General features: G+C 36.5%; 1 protein-coding gene across 1 annotated transcript; it reads right to left on the reverse strand.

The window, feature by feature from the left end:
- Positions 1-12: 12 nt before the first annotated feature.
- LOC129294265 (UDP-sugar pyrophosphorylase-like) lies at positions 13-19876 on the reverse strand. The gene is given in 17 exon segments (XM_054932484.1): positions 13-430; positions 608-847; positions 2254-2726; positions 3340-3445; positions 8385-8461; positions 9026-9150; positions 9818-9935; positions 10034-10093; positions 10592-10657; positions 10775-10846; positions 10929-11004; positions 11006-11054; positions 11414-11513; positions 17176-17316; positions 18571-18687; positions 19277-19381; positions 19496-19876. Coding segments are annotated over 15 exon segments (1398 nt in total). The 5' UTR covers positions 19613-19876; the 3' UTR covers positions 13-430; positions 608-847; positions 2254-2657.
- Positions 19877-19982: the final 106 nt, after the last annotated feature.

Consider the following 19982-nt stretch of genomic DNA (forward strand, 5'->3'; position numbering starts at 1 on the left):
GATCTAATGATATATGGCCAGTCAATCATCAAAATCCTTTCATTCCAATTGGGACTAAACCTTGAACATGAATCAATTGTCATTCGTCTCCAACCAATTCAAAGAGAAAGAAAGTCAGGAACTCCCGTATAATGACTACAAAATTTCAAATCCCAGAAAACTCCTAATATCTGCTTAGAACATGTTACTAGGCACCCAGCTCATGAACACAAGTTGCAAAGCAGTAGAAGAATAAGGAATGATGTACGAGTGAAATGTAACTTCAATACTTCAAGGTGAATTGGCCCGTTTCAGAGTATTTCCTCTCCAGTTGTTCAATTTTGTTGAATTTAAAACCCCTAATCCTTACTACCTCGGGCTCACAGGCATTTTTGTAGTCCACAGTTTCGAGGATCCACCCTTTGTTTTGAACAGATCCGACCACGTCCACCTATTTGAAGATGAATAATAAACCACCTCAATTAATCACACTCAATCAAACACAGGATGGTCTGAGCATGTGCATTCACATTTTCGTAACTTTAAGCAAATGTTCTTCCTAAGCGCTGCTATGGCATCTTAAAGAAACTTTCAGAACATAAAATGAAACAACATTGATCAGCCATACCACTGCATCGTCAACAGCATCAACGACAAGAGCCCCATCTAAGGACAGATTCTTTAGACTGACTTTTTTACCCTTAATGGCTAATGTAGACCTCTGAGAAATGGAGCAACTTCCACTGACTCTTTTCTTAATCTGAGAGAAGGTCAGACCCCATTTTGGTTTCCACGTGATACGAGGCCACACTTCCACCTCTTGCCCGTTAATAACCTGCAATTCTGGACCCGCTACTTCGACGCCAGCCTGATAGAAGTAAGTGTGCAGGGAAAGTTGATCAGAATCTGGACTTTGGAATTGAGTTAACTGGCACTTAGGCAGTAATGCTTGCCTGCCACAAACAAGCACATCATCAATTGAGCAAAGTTGTGAGTGACAATGCCACACTGCTTCCCAGAAGTCCAAGGAAATAATTACATCCATATAAAATATTACACTATCAATTAGTTAATATCTTTTAAAACTAATCCATTCTCTAAAGTTCAATCCCACATAAAATAAAAGGAAATCAAAGAGAAAAGAATCACGTCCATCCACCAAGATCGCTGGAAAAGCACTCTAAGTTCACCATGCAAGATTAAAATATAGATTCCACCATTGTCCAAAATTAAATACCACGTCCAATCCGTTATCAGTTTCTATTATCTGCGCAACAGAATATGCATGCCTTTGCTGAGAAAAAGCAATATGCTAATATTTGGTTGATAGTACTTTGCTGACTTTTGACCCTGACTCTCATAGAATGAGGATAGAAGACAAAGGAATTTGATGGTTTTTGTGAAAACCGAAATTGTATTTTATTCAGAGATGAAAAACTTAGAGTACAAGCAGATATGATAATAACATCATATCAGAACAAAATAAAATAAGATAAAATATAATCCCTAAAAATGGGCAGAAAGGATAAATATGATGGAGACTTAGTAGTATGGATACCAAATCCCACATTGAGTAGTATGAAATGTTCAATAGGGTATATAAGTAGGTTAGTTCTCCCACTTCAACAACTAACTTTTGAGGTAGGGTTTTCCATCTTACTTAGGTACTCATCAATTGGTATTAGAGCCTTGTCGGCAGTTTTTGAGAGGGCTACCGGGTTCTGACCGGAAAGAGACTGAGTTAAGTGTTGTGGAGTGCAGCCATTGGGACATCGGCTTTCCATGGGGGGTCAATTGATGAAAACTTGATACTATGAGGTACCAAGTCCCACATTGAGCAGTATGAGATGTTCAATGAGGTAAATAAGTAGGTTGGTTCTTCCACTTCAACAACTAACTTTTGAGGTAGGGTTCCCTATCTCACTTTGGTACCCATCAAATTATAACAAAAACAAGATTAAGTCTAGGGTTAGGTTAAGTTAGCTAATGGGCCTGTGCCCCATCAGCCCACTTTCCACGGAATTCATACAGCTTTCTGGCGGAAAGAAACACAAATTTTTGCTTAAATCATAAGCTGTGGTGATTGGGGATACAGTAAAAATGCAGACCTCTGGAAGCTTTAGTTAGAAACTGGAATCTTTAGCAGTAAGATCAAGTTGATTCGCTGATGGAACTAAGGGGCATACAACCTTTTCAACCTTCCAGTTCTTAGTATGGAGAAGATTATTACCATATTGCATCAAAGCATTCATGACTAATAATAATATATATTACCTTTTTTAGAATGAGGCTGTTTGATCGATAAATGGCCATTTCTCCGGAGGTTGCACTATGATATGGATTTCCTATTGGAACCTTCAGTTAAAATAACAAAAAGAATATTAAAATATTTTTTCTTGAACCTTTTGATAATATATACAGAGAGATTTATTTTAGTATCACTCAACCTTTTGACATCCCACAGCCTTTTAAAACCAAATCACCATCACCTAAATGTTCGATGCAATCTTCCAAATCTAAGCCTTTAAAAGAATACAACATATATGAATTTTGAAATCAAACACTCAGGTCAGGACTCCCCACATAAAAATATTATTTATCTATTATTTTCTTTTGCAAATCTTCATAGAGCACCCTAAGCCTATATGCATTCTTCATGGGCCAATACCCTCTGCATTCTAGAAGTACCTTAGCAGCATTTCTGGGTTGTTCTTCACAGGTGCATAAGCAAGCCATGAATCCATGGTCTACAAAATCGCATAAATTCAGAGAGGAAGCAGAACATAACAGTGAAAACATAAAAGAAGTTTCTCAAAAATAGATAATGTTGCAGAATCACAGGAAGGCATGTTTGTTACAGACTGACTGCATCAGTGATATGAAAACGAGTGTCGCCAAGGATGGAAAAGTCAACTTCATTTATTTATTTCGAGTTCAGATAGGTTGGAATTTTGTGAACTAGGGCGAAGTTGGGAGGATAAACAATTGGAAAACTAGGGAGGAAGACATAAAATGGGATCATTTTATGGAAAAGTGCTTCAATAAATGTAATTTAAAACATGACTGTATTATAAGCCAAAACTCATCAATGTGGATTTTCAATGGATGCAGCCAGTAGTAACATCCACTTTAATCACTGTTTGTTGGCTTATTATTTAGTCACACAGCACATTATATTTGAAGTAATTGGTCTATATATTTTTCTTGGGGAAAATCACACAACAGTTTCTGGTTGAATCCATATAGTGGACCCAGCAAAATTTCAACCTTCAATAACACGTGCAATGACCAAGGCCCCTAAGGCCCAGTCTTTTTCATTATCCAGAAATTCATATTTCATTGCTTGAAAGACTACTTTACCGTGAACCCAACCCTTGCAGATGAGGGCAATGTTTTGGGATAGTCTTGCATCATACATTCGAGTCGAGTAGAGGACTTAAATGAAGTTTTACTGGCATCTTTGTATCTGTAGCAAGCAAATGTAGCTTTGATAAAGATAACATGATACACCTATACAAAGCAAGCATAATCTCAAAGTTCCAAACATTGATCGAGGATACATGCTGCAAAATAGAAAACAATAAAAGTTATATTAATAAGTCACGCGCTCTCTTCCAAATTCTAATTAATATCCACTTCTTGATCAAACTTCCTTAAAAGGCATTATGATTCAACATATGGAAGGAGCGCCCAATGAAAGTGGTAATGAACTACTAGAACCTTATAACTTAGTCGCTGAAGTGAGTTTCACAAAGTAGTCATCAGTTAAAAATGTAGACATGACTGAGCAAAGAATGAAAAAGGTGAATGTTATATATTTGTAATTATGACATGATTACTTAATTATGACACTGAAGTTAGTTAGTGTGTTGTAGATTCGCCTGAAGCATCATGGGTTATTGGCCAACTACAATGATGAATTTGATATGATTTCTTGCAAACTTCGTTTATCAAGAAGAGTATCTTCTTGATAAATACCTTTCTGGTTTACAAGACGAATTTAAAGGCCCAATTTGTCTCTTCAAGCCACGTACACTGAGAGAGGCTCGAAAGCTTGCTAGAATGCAAGAAATAATGATTCAAAGGCAAAGTGAGAAGACAACCCAGAATAAAGGAGGAGGATATGTGGCAACCCCAGTATCTGCCAATAACCCTTAACCCAAGGCACGTGGAATTCTTACAAAAACGCACTGATAGGTAGCAAGACCCATGCCCAAGGGAAGTCCACATCTTTGCCTCGAAAGAATGCATTTTTTAATAAAAAATTAAATAGTAACCCTCCAAAGATCCTTCTGTAGAGGACGAGGCTGAACATAGAAGCAAAAAATTGTGCTTCTATTGTCACAAGAAATTCTCCTGAGATCACAAATGTCCACAAAGATAGAAATTACAACTTCATTTTTTTGAAGTTCAAAATACCTAAGAAGAAGTTATTTAGATTGGGGAAGATAGTAAGGCTGAAGAAAGGATGCAAAACCATTTGTTTCTCTTCATGCCATTGATGGGGTAGATAGTGCTTCGTCCATGAGACTTACAGGCTATTGTGGCAAGAGAAAACTCCAGATTCTTATTGATAATGGTAGCGCCCATAATTTTTTGGATTATAATGTGGCAAAAAAGCTTGGATGGCAACCTGATAGGACTAATGAGTCATGGGTAGAAGTGGTTGGGGGAAGGAAGCTCAAGGTTCATGGCATTTGGAGGGGTTTTAAATGGCCAATGAAGGGCTTAGAATTTACTTTTAATTTTAGAATTGTTGAACTGCATACTTATGATTTAGTACTTGGGCTTGAATGGCTCAAAAGTATTAAAAATACTTTTTCAGATTATGAATCACTTACCATGTTTTTTTTAGCTTGAAGGGAAAATGTGCAAACTTCACGCTACTCGTCCTAATACCCTACGAGTGGTGTATCCAAAGAGGCTGAAAATTAAGAATAAGAACTTCACTAATCAAGTATTTTTGCTACAAGTAATACTCAAGGGACCAGAGAAGATGGAAATTTTTAATGTACAAACCTGTTCAGAAATTCCATAAGTGTTTTCTTCTACTTTACAAGGGTTTTCTGATCTTTTTGAAGTACCTAAAGGGTTACCACCTTTTCATGAAGGGCATGATCACTCTATTGTCCTTCAAGAAGGCACCAACCCTATAAATTTGAGCTTTACAGATATCCCTTGGCTCAAAAAGATATTATTGCAGGATTAGTAAAAGAATTACTACAAAATGGGATAATACAAGAGAGTTCCAGTCCATTTTCTGCTCCAATTGTTTTAGTTAAAAAGGAGGATGGTATCTGGAGGATGTGTATCGACTATAGAGAATTGAATAAAAAGATAGTGAAGAACCAATACCCCATTCCCTTAGTGAAAGACCTCTTTTGGTGAGATAAGTGTTGCAAAATGGCCTACAAAATTGGACTTAAGGGCTGGTTATCATCAAATCAGAATGGTGCTTCAAGATGTTTCAAAGACTGCTTTTAAAACACACAGTGGGCATTATGAATGGTTAGTTATGTCATTTGGCCAAACTAATGCTTTGGCAACTTTCTAAGGTGGGCTACGAACAGTATATTTGTCCTCATTTGAGGAGGTTTGTGCTATTTTTTTTAATGATATATTAATTTATAGTTTTAACCTTGATGATCACGTGCAGCACCTCAAAGAAGTGTTTTCTATTCTGAGACAGCATCAATTTTTTATTTAAAGAAAAGCAAATTTTCTTTTGCAGCAAGTGAAGTTGAGTATTTAGGCCATTTAATTAATGGTGGACAAGTCCAGACAGATCCCAAGAACGTTCACGCAGTGGCTGAATGGCCTGAACCCACAAATATTAAGCAATTGAGGGCTTTTTTGAGGCTGGCTGGATACCATAGAAGATTTGTCAAGGGCTATGGAGTCTTAACCTAACCACAACTCTCCTCAAGAAGAATGGATTTGAATGGTCAAATGCAGCTGCTGTAGCCTTTACTAAATACAAAGAAGTCCTTATTTCTGCACTTGTACTCACTCTTCCAAATTTTTCAAAGCAATTCATAGTTGAAGCTGATGCTTGTGAAGTAGGAGTGGGGGCTGTTTTAATGCAAGAAGGTCAACCAATTGCTTATTTCAGCAAGGCATCGGCTGAAAGGCATTAAAAGCTCTCGGTATATGAAGAGGAATTGATGGCCATAGTATTGGCTGTGCTTCATTGGCATCAATATTGAAGAGGCAGAAATTTATAATACAATCAGACCAGTGAAGCTTGAAATATCTACTCGGTTAAAAGTTGAAGGCAACCTTTCAAATGTTTTGGATTGCTAAATTAGCTGGATTTAATTATGAGATTTAGTATAAGAAAGGTAATGGAAATTCTGGTGTAGATGCTCTTTCTAGAATACCGAAACAGGAAGTAATGCAGATGGTTTCAGACACACCGTCACCAGAGTTACTTGAGAAAATCAAAGGAAGTTGGGGCCTTGATGCTGTTGTTTCAGAAATTCAGAAGAAAACTCAAGAAAATGATGGAATGTGGGGTCATTTCTCTTGGGATGGCAGCTTATTAAGACAAAAAGGGAAGCTGGTTATAGGTGCTGATCCTATTTTGAGGCAACAAATGTGAGAATGGCTCCATGCTAGCTCACAAGGGGGTCATTCAGGAATCCAGGCTACATATCAAAGGGTTAAACCCTTATTTTGGTAGAAAAAAATGGTAAATGATATTTCTGATTTCATTAAATAGTGTGACACATGTGCTAGGTGTAAGTATGAGACTGTTGTTGCTCTTGGATTATTACAGCCTTTGCCTATTCCTAGCAAGATGTGGGAGAGTATCACTATGGATTTCATTGAAGGACTCTCTATATCCTTTGGTAAGGACACTATTTGGGTAGTAATTGATCATATGAGTGCGTATGCACACTTTTTACCACTTACTCATCCTTTTTTAGCTTCTACTTTAGCCCAAATTTTTATGGATCATGTTTATAAATTACATAGGGTACCATCTGAAATTATTAGTGATCGTGACCTTTTATTTGTTAGTGGGTTTTGAAAAGAGTTTTTACAGGTTTTGGATGTGACATTTGTCTACTTCATATCACCCTCAAATGAATGAGCAATCCGAAGTGCTTAATCATTGTTTGGAAACTTATCTCCAACGTATGTGTTGGGAACAACCTAAAAAGTGGAGTAACTGGTTGTCTCAGGCAGAAGTGGTATAATACCACTTTTCACACAGCAACTAAGGCTACTTCCTATAAGCTTCTATATGGTCAGAAACTTTCTCTCCATTCTCCCTATTTACTTCATAATAGTGTGTTAGATGCTGTGGACAGATCATTCACAGCAAGAGAAGAAATGATAGCTGTTCTCAAACACCATCTTCATCGAGCTACAAATATGATGAAGCAAAAGGCAGATTCACACAGGTTTGATCGTGAATTTGCAGTGGGGCAATGGGTCTTCTTAAAGTTACAACCCTACATACAACTTTTTGCAGCTTCTAAGAGCACTCAATAATTAGCTCCTAGATATTTTGGTCCTTATAAGGTGATCCAAAGAATTGGAGCAGTGGCTTACAAGTTAGAACTGCCACTTGAATCCAGAATACACGCAACCTTTCATGTGTCTTTACTAAAGTTATGTCGTGATCCTAAAGTAAAGCAGAGGCATCCGCCTCTTGACTGGCCTAAGGCACCTCTAGCTTTAGAGCCTGAATGTATTTTACAAAAGAGAGTTGGTTGAAAAAGGGGGAGGATCATTACTGAAATTTTGGTCAAGTGGAAGTAGTTGCCTGATGAAGAAGTGTCTTGGACAGCTTTGCATCAATTCCAGCAACAATTTCCCCAATTTATTATCACTGATCCTTGAGGGCAAGGATCTCTTCGAGGGGGGGTATTATAGATTTGTAATTATGACATGATTAGTTATAGTTAGTTAGTATGTTTTTAGAATATAGCCATTGGGAAGGGATGACTTGAAGCCTATATATAGAGGCTGAGGCATTCAATTGTGATCTTATCATTATGATCAGGAAATGGGTATTATTCAGCAGTTCCTCTACTTCTCAATTCCTCTCAACCCCTTCCCCTTAATCTCTCAATTTCTCTTCATCTTTGTCTATCTTCCCTGTTCTTTTCTTGCATTTCTCTACCTTCTCTCTATTTCTATCAATCCAGAATTAATTCTACATACCAATATACTTTTAAAAATTACCAACAAGCTTCAGTTATCTACAAAAGACAAGAATAGTAATCTATTACAAGTTTCTACCAAAATTTTTCCATCTGACGAAAAGGCCAAAAAAATTAAAGCTTCTAATGCATTAAAAAATAGTCATGAAAGCAGCTAAATAAAATTGAAGCATGCTATAGTGATACATGGTGGAAAAATCAAATATAATGAGCACAGTTAATTAAAATTACTTTGGGTTAACAAACTCCTTTATAGCACCTCCTGTTTTTGTGAGCTCTTCAATGTAAGGACCAAGTTCTAGTATCAACTGTCAAATGAAAGAAAAGATATTGTCACTAAGCAATATGATGCAAGCATGAAGCAGGTCAACTAAATCAGAACATGGATATCAAAAAATAAAAATAATCATTATAACAAAACCATTTTCTATCTTTTATTTTTAGTACATGAAGATGTCAAGAACCACTCAGGATGTGGTGGGTGAGGGGATTCTGTTTAATAACTTGGAGGTACAACTAACACTAAGCAGCATCTCAGGAGGCATATCACAATAAATAGATTTCTGCATATAAAAGTGCAAATAATGCATTACTTTTGGTATACGTGGCAAATATATGGTCTAATAGCATCAACCCACAATCAGTCAGCACTAATATAAAAAAAGTTATAGGAAAGACGCCATATAATTCACATCAGGAAGAAAAAATGAGCTGATTGAATTGATTTTTAAATTATGAATTGAGTGCTCAAAAAAAAAAAAGTTAAGTTAATAATACAGATACAAAAACAATATTTGAAAGCAATAAAAAATAACTGAATAAAAGCTCATACCACCAAGGGAGATAAACAGAATATTGAGTTTCACAATTACTTGGTTTATATTTCCTGGATAAGGTGAGTAGCCAGTGTCACAATTGGCATCACCTTCAGGTTGTCCATTTGCCTTGAGGAGAGGATCTAGTTGATTGTATTCCACATTTATCACCATTGTCCTCCCTGAGATGATATGCCTTTCAGATTGATAGTCAAATACTAGAAATAGGGTATTCATATGCCATGTGAATCACAAGCATATTTGCAAAACTCACTGACAACACGATAACTTCTTTTGTCACTACTGACAAAACATTAATGCACTTCTAACTATAATCCCGCTCAGTCTTTGTATTTCATCTCAGAGGGAAGCAGCAGTCCATAAAGCAACAAGAAATATTGTAGTGTTTTCTGTCCCTGGTTGGCAAGGATAGAAAGACACTGATCTGTTGTTCTATTGTCTTAATGAGCTGTTGCTTGTCAGTAATGTTAGATGTTTTGAACTAATAATTTGATTTTCTTTGGGTAAACTATACTTTTTCACGTTTTTATAGAACTTCATTCATTTTAACACTGTCTATTTGTAGTTCAGTGACCAAGATTTTAAACCAGCGCTAGATGGTCAGTAGCATGAGCAGGAAATCTAAATTACATTTATCTATCAAGAGTCCAACAATATGAATAATACTAGGGGTTCTGAGAAATCTCTGAGAGATCAGCATCAAAAATGCAATCTATCCACTTCAGAGGCAAAACAGTGATGCCAACAAACTCCACTAAAACACATTAGCCATTGAGATCACATATCACAGATGTTTTTCTGTATCTGTTAGGAAACAGATGAAATTACCATCAGAGTGAGTGAGTCGGGTAATCCCTCCAATAGCTTCTTTTGCTTTCCGAGGCACAGCAAGAGAGTTAACATGGTACTGTTTGGTAGCACTGACACCTAGTGCTGCAGGAATTGCCTGTATCCTCAAAAATACTAGGCAATGAATATTTGCATTACATCAATGAGCAATCCAAAAGACAGTAACAGAAGATATGACATGTGAAAACAACTGACCCTGAAAAGAAGTCCATTTGTATCTTGAAAAAAGAGGACCCATTTCAAACCAGCAACAAGCCCGTCAAAAAGCAGATTAAGGCAGATTGTATTGAACTGAAAATCAAAACGTTTATCACGAGAAAGAAATAACTTTTCAGTTTTCACCATCATTTTCTAAAACTCTGGAACACTATACAATTAATTCTAGAGACGATGAAAAACCAACATTGCTTTTAACAACCATTCTAGGTGCCCACATTTTCCCTTCCATTTCTAGTAATTTGAGAATGTAAACCCATCAATTTAGAGATATATCAATCAAGATTGCCAATCTCACAGCCCTTTACATGAATATCTTTTCGGGTGAAAATGTACCCTGATATTTAAAAGATTCTGAAAATTACCAAGACATTCAGATACAAGATACATTAATTTTAACAAGCAAATTAATCTTTTGACATGAACATGATCAATATAACACTACAAGCAGGAAAATATAAAAGAAGACACAAACAGATCTGTTTCAGTTTATATTGATATCATGAACTTATATGTATTCGTAAGCGGTGAGTCATACCACACTTTCAGAAGACCACTGGAATAAAGAAGTGCATGCACATCGCCATGTCCATGAGGTTTTGTCTACTAAAAGAGAAATTGTTATTGCACTTCATAAATTAAAATAAAAATTCTCTCCATTCAATGCATTTTGCCAAGTAAAATTGTCATCCATACAATTATACACTCAATACACAATACCTGAATTCTGTATTTGTTATGTGGATCTACTGCTAGCCTGGCATCATTATCATCTAAGCATGCTACTTTTTCCTGATATGTACAAAAATTTAACAGGCCAACAAAAGCATTTTATAGCTAAATTGAACTTTCCCCATGACATCAAAAGCCATACCTGCTTTAAAAGTTTCACTTGTGTGGATTGCATCCCAAAATAAGAATTTGATTCCAAGAGTTCTAAGGTGCGTGCATGTGTCATCAGATGTCATGATGACAAAAGGAATCTGCGTCTGGCATTCATCTAAAAAAATTGCAAGCAGCAATATTATATGAATATAAATTAAAATTAACAAATGAAACCAAAGTGAGGCATTGTTGGAGGGGAGACAAGAATTTCCTAATGACACACTGACAATCTATTGATTTTAATTATTCTTTTATTTATGGACCTTTTTACTTAGTCATAAAAATGGGGTTTAAAGAGGAGTATAAGCAAATTTTTTCGAGAATCCCTAAATAAGATCATATTGAATCCGGAAGATGTAGCACACTCTTATATAAGATCTATTCAGGCTAACAAATTCACGCTATCCATTTTAATACAAAAAGCAACTAAAACAGGAGCCAAGAAACAACTCTATTTTTATGCATAAGATTGACCTGGTAGTAGTTTACAGCTGGCATCTTGAAGAGCCAATATATATTCTATATAATGCTGCAGGAAACATGCTCCAGTAGTTGTTTCTACAGGAAGAGAAACCTGTAAGATGAAAAAAACTAGCTGAGAAACAGGATTATCCCCAATCAGATAATAGTTTTGCATATGTTGATGTTAGACATGCACAACAAACAGTAAGGCATCATAAGAAAACAAATTAGGCAATAAGCCTTTCATTGGGCCAAAAAGTGGAATATCAATGAGACCACAGCTATGATAACATTCAAAGCATCTAGATTAGAGGTTGGGTAGTGAAAATCTTGCTCAACAACATGAAAAGGTACCAGTATGACTCCATGGTCCCCATACACCAGTATCAGGTAGACATTGGGCAAGAACTCAGCTAGCGTTAATTCTATTAACTTCTGAAATGCCTTGAGCCAAAGCCCTTAATTCTGATTCAGTGTTGCTCCTAGAGACCACTCTTTGCTTTTGACTTTTCTATGAGACTAAATTTCCCCATACAAAGGAACAATATCCTAACGTTGACCTCTTATCCTTGTATGTTCCTGCCCAATCTGCATCTATATAAATTTCTATGGATTATAAGTTTTGTTTCTTGAATAACAACCCTTTTCCAAGTGTTCCTTTCAAGTATCTCAAGATTCTATACACTACTTTCATGTGCCTCTCCCTAGGGTTGCACATATATTGACTTGCAATGCTTATTGCAAAAGCTATATCTAGCCAAATGTGAGAGAGATAGATTAGTTTCCCAACTAACCTTTGGTATGTCCCTTTGTCCATTGACTCATTCTTCTCTTCTTCCTCTTCACAGTCATCTTCTTCAGATTCAACCTCATCTTCCTTCTCTTTCCTCGGTTTCTTCCCCTTTTTCTTAACCACGACAGGTGTGTCTGTAGGTCTACACCCTGACATACCTGTCTCAGTAAGCAAATCGATGATGTATTTCCTTTGGGACACATGGATCCCTTTTTGTGACCTTGCAACCTCCATACCCAGAAAGTACTTCAAATTCCCAAGGTTCTTCACTTCAAATTCCCCTCTAAGAGCCATCTTTATTCTTTTTACTTCCTCCTCATGATCACCGGTGACAATTATGTCGTCAACATACACTATGAGGAAACACCTTTTTCCACTTTCATCTTCACAAACATAGTATGATCAAACAACCCCTGTGTGTACCCTTTTGCTCTCAAAACTTTGGAAAATCTGTCAAACCAAGCACAAGGTGATTGTTTTAAACCATACAAAATTTTTTTCAGCTTACACACCTGATTTGTTCTCCCTGCGTCAAAACCTAGGGGCAACGTCATAAAGACTTCTTCCTTAAGATCCCCATTTAATTAAGCATTTTTAATATCTAGTTGATGCAAGGGCCAATCCAGATTTACAGCTACAAAAATCAAAATTCTGATTGTATTCAGTTTGGCCACGAGAGCAAATGTCTCTTTGTAATCCAAACCATACGTTTGAGTAAAACCATTCACTGCCAAACGTGCCTTTAATCTGTCTAAATTTCCTGCAGCATCATATTTAGGGTTAAATACCCATTTACATCCCAGAACTTTCTTTCCTTTTAGAAGTTCTACTATCTCCCATGTGCCATTCTTTTCCAATGCATTCATTTCCCCAAGTACAGCATTTTTCCATTGTGGAATGCTCAAAGCTTCATACACATCATCAGGAATCTTCACTTTGTCAAGGTTAGTTACAAATGCATGAAATTGTGAAGATAAGGTACAGTAACTCACAAACCTTTGAATAGGATGCTGTGTACACAATCTAGGTTGCTTTCTAAGGGCTATAAGTAAATCTAATTCTTCCACTTCCTCCATCTCAATTACCTCTTTTGCCTCAGATTTTTGAGAGTGATTTTCACTCTCTATGTTCTCAGTCTCAGGAGCTCCTCTTAGTTCAGATTCTGGCTGTACTTTAGGCATAATAGTCTCCCTTTCTCGCCATTTCTTCCTCGGGTAAGTGATTGGTGTGTTTTGTAGTGCATTTTCTGCATCTTCATTATGCTTTGAAAGACTTCTCACCTTAGTTTCTGGCCTCGGAGGCTGGATTCTGAGTTCGGTAAAATGAGGGACAAGAGATTCAAAATCTGTATTGTACTGAGATTGAGGATTTTCTGGGGTTTTTTTGGAACATAAAGATTTTTTGGTTTTTCTGGAATAACAGGACCTAAACATCCTTACAGTCCTAATGCTGAAAGTCACTCCCTCTCTCCCCCTGCATTGAAGCATTTGGGTAAAAAAGTTCATCCTCAACAAAGGTAACATCTCAACTTACATAGAGTTTTTTAGTATAAGGATCAAAACACTTATACCCCTTTTGTGTTGAGGAATAACCAAGGAAGAGACACTTGACAGCTTTAGGATCCAATTTTTGGGAATGGTAAGAGTAAACATAGGTGGTGTAACCAAATATTTTAAGAGGTAGGTCAATGGCAAGTTGAGTGATGGAGTGAGATTCTTTGAGTTTCTCAATTGGTAAAATATAGGAAAGAACACGACTTGGCATGCGGTTGATTAAGTATATTGATGTAAGGATGGCATCACCCCAGAAATATTTGGCAACATTATATGTGAATAATAAAGCACAAGCAACTTTTAAAAGATGTTTGTTTTTCCTTTTTGCAACATCATTTTGTTGAGGAGTGTTAGGATAGGTGCTTTTATGGACAATTCCACGGTCCGCTAGAAACAGATCCATGGTTTTATTGAAGTACTCGGTCCCATTATCAGTATGAAGCGCTTGGATTGTGGCATCAAACTGGTTTTTTATCATAGTATAAAATTTGGAGAAAACAGAGGATACATAAGACTTATCTTGTAATAAGTAAACCCAACATATTCTAGTGTGATCATCAATAAATGTAATGAACCATTTTGTATTAGGACAATTAGTAACACGAGTAGGACCCCACAAATCACTATGGATTATGGAAAAAGGACGGGTAGACTTATATTCCACGGGTTTGAAAACAAATATGTGATGTTTATCAAGTTCACAGTCAGTACAATGAAATGAAGAATTTTTATTGGCTTGAAATTTAGGAAACAAATGACATAAATACTGCAAATTTGGATGACCCATTCTCCTATGCCATAACATAATGATAGAGCTCTGATCTAAAGTAACTAATAGAACCAAGCTTTTAATACAAAGAGAAATAAATGAGGGAAATTCTGAGGTTTTTGATATTAATGCATATGAACCGAATCAGTGTTACAACAGAAACTCACTGATTCTAGCCAAAACCCTATTCCCTATAACTGAAATTACAAACCAAATGAAAGAACACAGCAACAAGAAAAGGTCTCTCACTGGTGTTTGAGAGACCAGCACTCTCCTCACTTCTGTCTAACTTCTCTAAAACATCCTTGAGTGCCAACAAAAATAATACATCCAAATAAAGCAAGCAAAAAGGTGACTTCAATATCGAGACTAAATCTAAGCCACCCTACCAAAACATCATGGCATAATCCTTCTTTTCTGGACCCCAAGGATATTAATCCTAACCCAATAGGTATTTCCTTTCTACACCCAATTGCCCCCTTAATCTCCTCTTATAAGTCTGACCATATCTCACGGTCACATCACATAAGATCTTTAAAGTCTTTGTTTTCAAAGGTAGATGCAACATTGCACTGGATTCGAGACCAAAGACTACTCATGGTAGATTTATCAAGATAACAGAGACTATTATGCTCTTTAGCGCTGCCAATCATCTTCCCTAATGAGAGGTCCTGAAATATACAATGAGTAGAACAGAAATGAGCCCAACAATTTGCCTGTTTAGTCAACTTACTAATGGACAATAAACTACAAGCCAAGTACAGTACATGTAAAACATGTTCTAATTTCATAATTTCAGAAATAACAACACTTCCTATCCCTGCTATTGATGAGGAAGAGCCATTTGCTGTGCTCACTGTTTCATTTCCAGCACTAGGAGCATAGGTACTGAATAGCGTAGAGTTTGATGCCATATTGCCCTAGTATCAACAATCCATTTGAAGTTATTAGTAGAAGTAAGTAAGACATGATTACCTTTATGAGCCACAGATGCAGTATGGTTTTGTTTCTACCTTTTTTCATTTTGCTAGAGCATATTGAGCATCTCGAGTAACTTACCGAGTTGTTCCTTATCAATCTTAGGCACCAGTAGGGTTGATTCTGGTTTATCTGGTGGTACATCATGGGAAGTTTGATATCTTCGTGTCTTTCCTTTTCTCGACTTCCAATCAACTGGTTTCCCATGTATATCCCAACAAGTCTCACGAGTATGTCCAATCTTCTCACAATAGTCACAGGTCACCTTCCCTTTTTGGGTCTTCTAATTCGTGTCATTGCTCTTACTCACAAGTGCAGCTGAGTCTAAAGTTGGTTGAGTAGAAGTAGGTCTTGGAAGCATGACTTTGTGCCTTGAAGCTTCACGACGCACCTCAAAAAATACTTCCTTGGTTATGGAAGCAGTATACGACTTAGAACTCGTCCCTATACATCATCCAAAGATTGGTTTAGACCAGCCAAAAACTGAAATACTCATTCGCTTTCAATCTGCTCCTTATACCGTGTTGCATCTTGGCTGATTGACCACTCCAAGTCTGTCATCAGGTCTAGTTCCTACCAAATAGCATTAAGCTCTAACCAGAAGGTCATGACATCATGCTCCCCCTGTTGCAGTGTCCATGCTTTCATTTTAAGCTCATATATGCGAGCCAAATCCTTCTTATCAAAGTATGAGTCTTGCATAGCCTTCCAGATTTCATGGGCTGAGGGAAGAAACATAAACCTTTACTGGATTTCTAAAACCATGGCATTTATCAGCCAAGACGATACCGGCGAGTTTTCAGTGTGCCACTGCTAGAGCTCTTGCGTCTTGGATTCTTCCGGAGTTTTCGATGAACCATCAAGGTAGCCCATCTTCCCCCAACCTCTAATCGCGATTTTCATGGCCTGTGCCCACATACAATAGTTCGCACCGTTGAGCTCCATAGAGACGAGATGTACTGAAGACCCTTCGTGGCTGGTAGTTAATCCTATGAGACCACCTACCTTGCTCAAATCAATCTTCGAGGATCCACCATCAATCAACATTAGGACAGTGTTAGCTGGGTTCAACTCGCCCTTGATACTATCTGCTTCAAAGCTCTCGGCGTCAGATTCTACTAGAGAGTGTTGTGGCTCTGATACCATGTAACTATTAAACCGAATAATGCTTCTATATTGATCAGAAGATATGTACAGAAATATATACGTGAGGAAGAATGATCAAATCTCTGAGAATAAAGAAGATAGAATCAAAGCAGAATATCAGGGAATGAATCGCGTAAATCCCTCTATTTTAACTACCCAATATCTCTCCTAATAACAACAAATATTTACATTAAATAAATACTATTTCTAACCACATTAAGAATGCTTTCGGAAGAGAGAATATCAAAGCCCATCCACAAACAATCTGCTCTGCTTAGGAAATTTAAACTTAAGAGCCTCAAAACTCCCTTAATTGCCCTAAGGTAAATTTTGATTAACAAGATTTCAACTTCTTGTATAATTCACATTAGGTCTCAAAGGACCTCCTTGTATTCCCAAAATCTCTTCATCACACATCCAGTACAGAACTGGGGGGCTAGGGAGTGGGGATCAAATGCTATCACAGGCTCATGGTAATTGATAAGAAACAAAGAATACTGCAATATAAAATGATTATACAGGGCACATAGATGACCTTGATTCCATTGTATCCTAGACGCTCCCCAAGGCCCCCTGCAACAAGAATAAATGCAGCTTTTCGAGCTTCCTTTATACCTACCTCCTCAAAATAGGTGAAATTATCATCAGCAAATGTTAAATTCTCACCAGTTGGAACCTACAAAATATTAGCAAATGAACTTATGATATATCAAGCTTCTTCTTTTCTTTTTTTCCAAGAGAAGTTGTTTAATGACTCATCTTTAAAATAGTATTTCTTTAATTTTAAAATGTTTAACGAAGCTTTTTAAAACAGAAGCTGCTTGAGTAAAAGTAGAAGCAACTCTGCACAAGGATCTTGTGTCTGTATTGTGCAGAGGATTTTAATTATAAAACCTCTCAATTTAGTTTAATCTTATCTTAAAATTTTCTCAATGTAACACTGCACAACATGCATGGTAAAAAATCCAGATTCAACAACTTTTCTGTCATAACTTGGAAAGAGAGTAGAAAATTGGAGCTTTCTTTTAAAAATAAGTAAAAATAATGGATCATTTTTGCAAGACAAAAGTGCCATTTTCATAATGAGTAATTACCACTCCCTTCGCTAAAAAATGTAAGAAATTTTTAGTCTTTTAAGGTATAATCATTGTTTTTTTTTTTTCACAAATCCCACCATTGAATAAGTCACTTCATATTTATTTTAGATTGAAACACCCTATTAAATAGAGATAAATATGAAAAAATAGAGTTAATTTAAAGACAAGTAACTACTTTATTAGAGGATCAGATTCAGTTAAAAATGCTTTATATTTTTGAATGAAGGGAGTATATCATTCAGTATCTTTTTTGTTACAGTTGTTTGTTTTTCTATTTTCATTTTCATCTATTCTCCTATCTTTGTATACTTATTTTGATGAATTTAGATATACATTTTTTAATTTTTTATTTTATATGTATTTATCTTGATAAAGGTTTTATATATTTGTTTGTTTTATTTCCCACATTTTGATTAAATAAAAAGTAAAAAATTAATTAAAATTAAATTTTAAAATATTTATTCGTATAATATTAACTGCAAAATTAGATTTACTTATGCCCTTATTAGTAAGTTGACAGCAAAAAAGGTTTTGAAATATTTGTCGACATAATATTCAATAATATTAATAAAAAACCTAACATATCAAACAATTTCACCAAACAAAAACTGAATTGCCTTCACATGATTTCATCTTAAATGACATAGAAAATGTTTAAAATAAAAAAAAAAATTACCGCAATCCTATGCCTCCTAGTTATATATATTCCAAATCCATACGAAGAATTCCAAGATCAGATGGCTCATAGAGTCAACACGGGAATATTAAATTCTTATAAGACAACATGCTATGTAATCATAAACTTTACACCAGCATATATGTTGATCACTTACAGAAGGCGTGAAGCCATCAAATGGATTCTTTCCATCTTTTGAATCAGCCAAGAGTCTTCTAGCGGTTTTAACGTACGATGCCAAACCCCCAGGACAGCTTGAATTTAGGCGAGCCACCTAGAGAAATTACTGTTAGAGGAAGAAGAGATGCAAGGAGATATGGTTCTTCAGACACGTTCAAACAGATGCCATTATACTATCACAGACAAAGATTTTTAGACAAAACAAGTTGCAGTTCAAAGGCAAGACCTTCAAAAAGAACTGTAGAAGCTTGTTTCTAGGCATATTTACACAGTAACAGGAACATCTTATGCTATGCCAAATTGCCAATCGAACTAGATGATAGGATCATAAGGAACATGTATTTAATTTAATTAATTTAATATTTCATGGTAAAGAAGGAAATTTGGAAACAATCGCTATAGGCGAAAAAACCAACAAAACAACAATTAGAAGTTAAGAAGGCGGAGAGGAGTTTTAGTTTAATTCGAACGAGCACAGCGAGTTCTCTTCAGAATCAATTTCTTTAGAATACTTTAAACAGCTACCCAGAACTAAGGCAGAATAAATCGTTAACCCGCACATTGCAATCCAACCAAGCTAACAATTTTCAAAATGCAAGCTCGCATAACCCTATTGCTCGAACGAAATCATCCTGTTAAAAGACGCAAACTTGAATGATGAAATGCAAGTGCAGAGCCCCTACCTGCTCGAAAAAGCCTTTCTTTAAGTCGTCATCGACACCCGGGTCCGCCCAATGTTCAAACAAATGACTTTGCCCCATCTCCAACAGCATCTTCGCGAGCCCAACCTGGTTTCGTCATTTCCAAACCACAACAGAGCCATTTCAATTTTCACATCAACAGAGGAAACGGATGCGCGCACGCACCAAACTAAATCAATACATATGTATCGTGAGATATACCTGTTCTTGGGGCAAAAGGTTGAGATTTTTTTCAAGATTTGGGACAGAAGAAGCGAAATCATCATGGACACCAAGCTGGGACAGCGTATGGGCAGTGGAATCCACTGTGGAAGCCATGGGAGTCGGGAAAGCGAAGGAAAAGCAGAGATTTACTTTCGAGCTGGAGAACGAGAGAGAAAGAGAAAGAGTGAAGGTGATGAACGGCGATGGTAAGTAGCATTCGGAGAAGAGAGCTGTGTGTACGTAAAGAGATCGGAAACATCGGTCATCATGCGGATCTGAAAACGAAAGGTGCGGGGGAGCGATCTCATTTTAAAGTGGGCACCCCAACCCCTGTTGCTGTTGGTATGAGTATTTTACCAAGCGTTGGGTAGATCATAGCTGACACACACACAGTTTTTTTGGGCCACCCTTGATTTATACTTTTTCTATTAAATGTGATTTAGAATTTTCGTGTCGAGCTAAGTATTCTCAATTTCTTCTTACC

This window comes from Prosopis cineraria, unplaced genomic scaffold (assembly GCF_029017545.1).
Source record: "Prosopis cineraria cultivar Desert tree isolate PC_DT_omini unplaced genomic scaffold, ASM2901754v1 PC15, whole genome shotgun sequence".
In the NCBI taxonomy this organism is placed as follows: Eukaryota; Viridiplantae; Streptophyta; class Magnoliopsida; order Fabales; family Fabaceae; genus Prosopis; species Prosopis cineraria.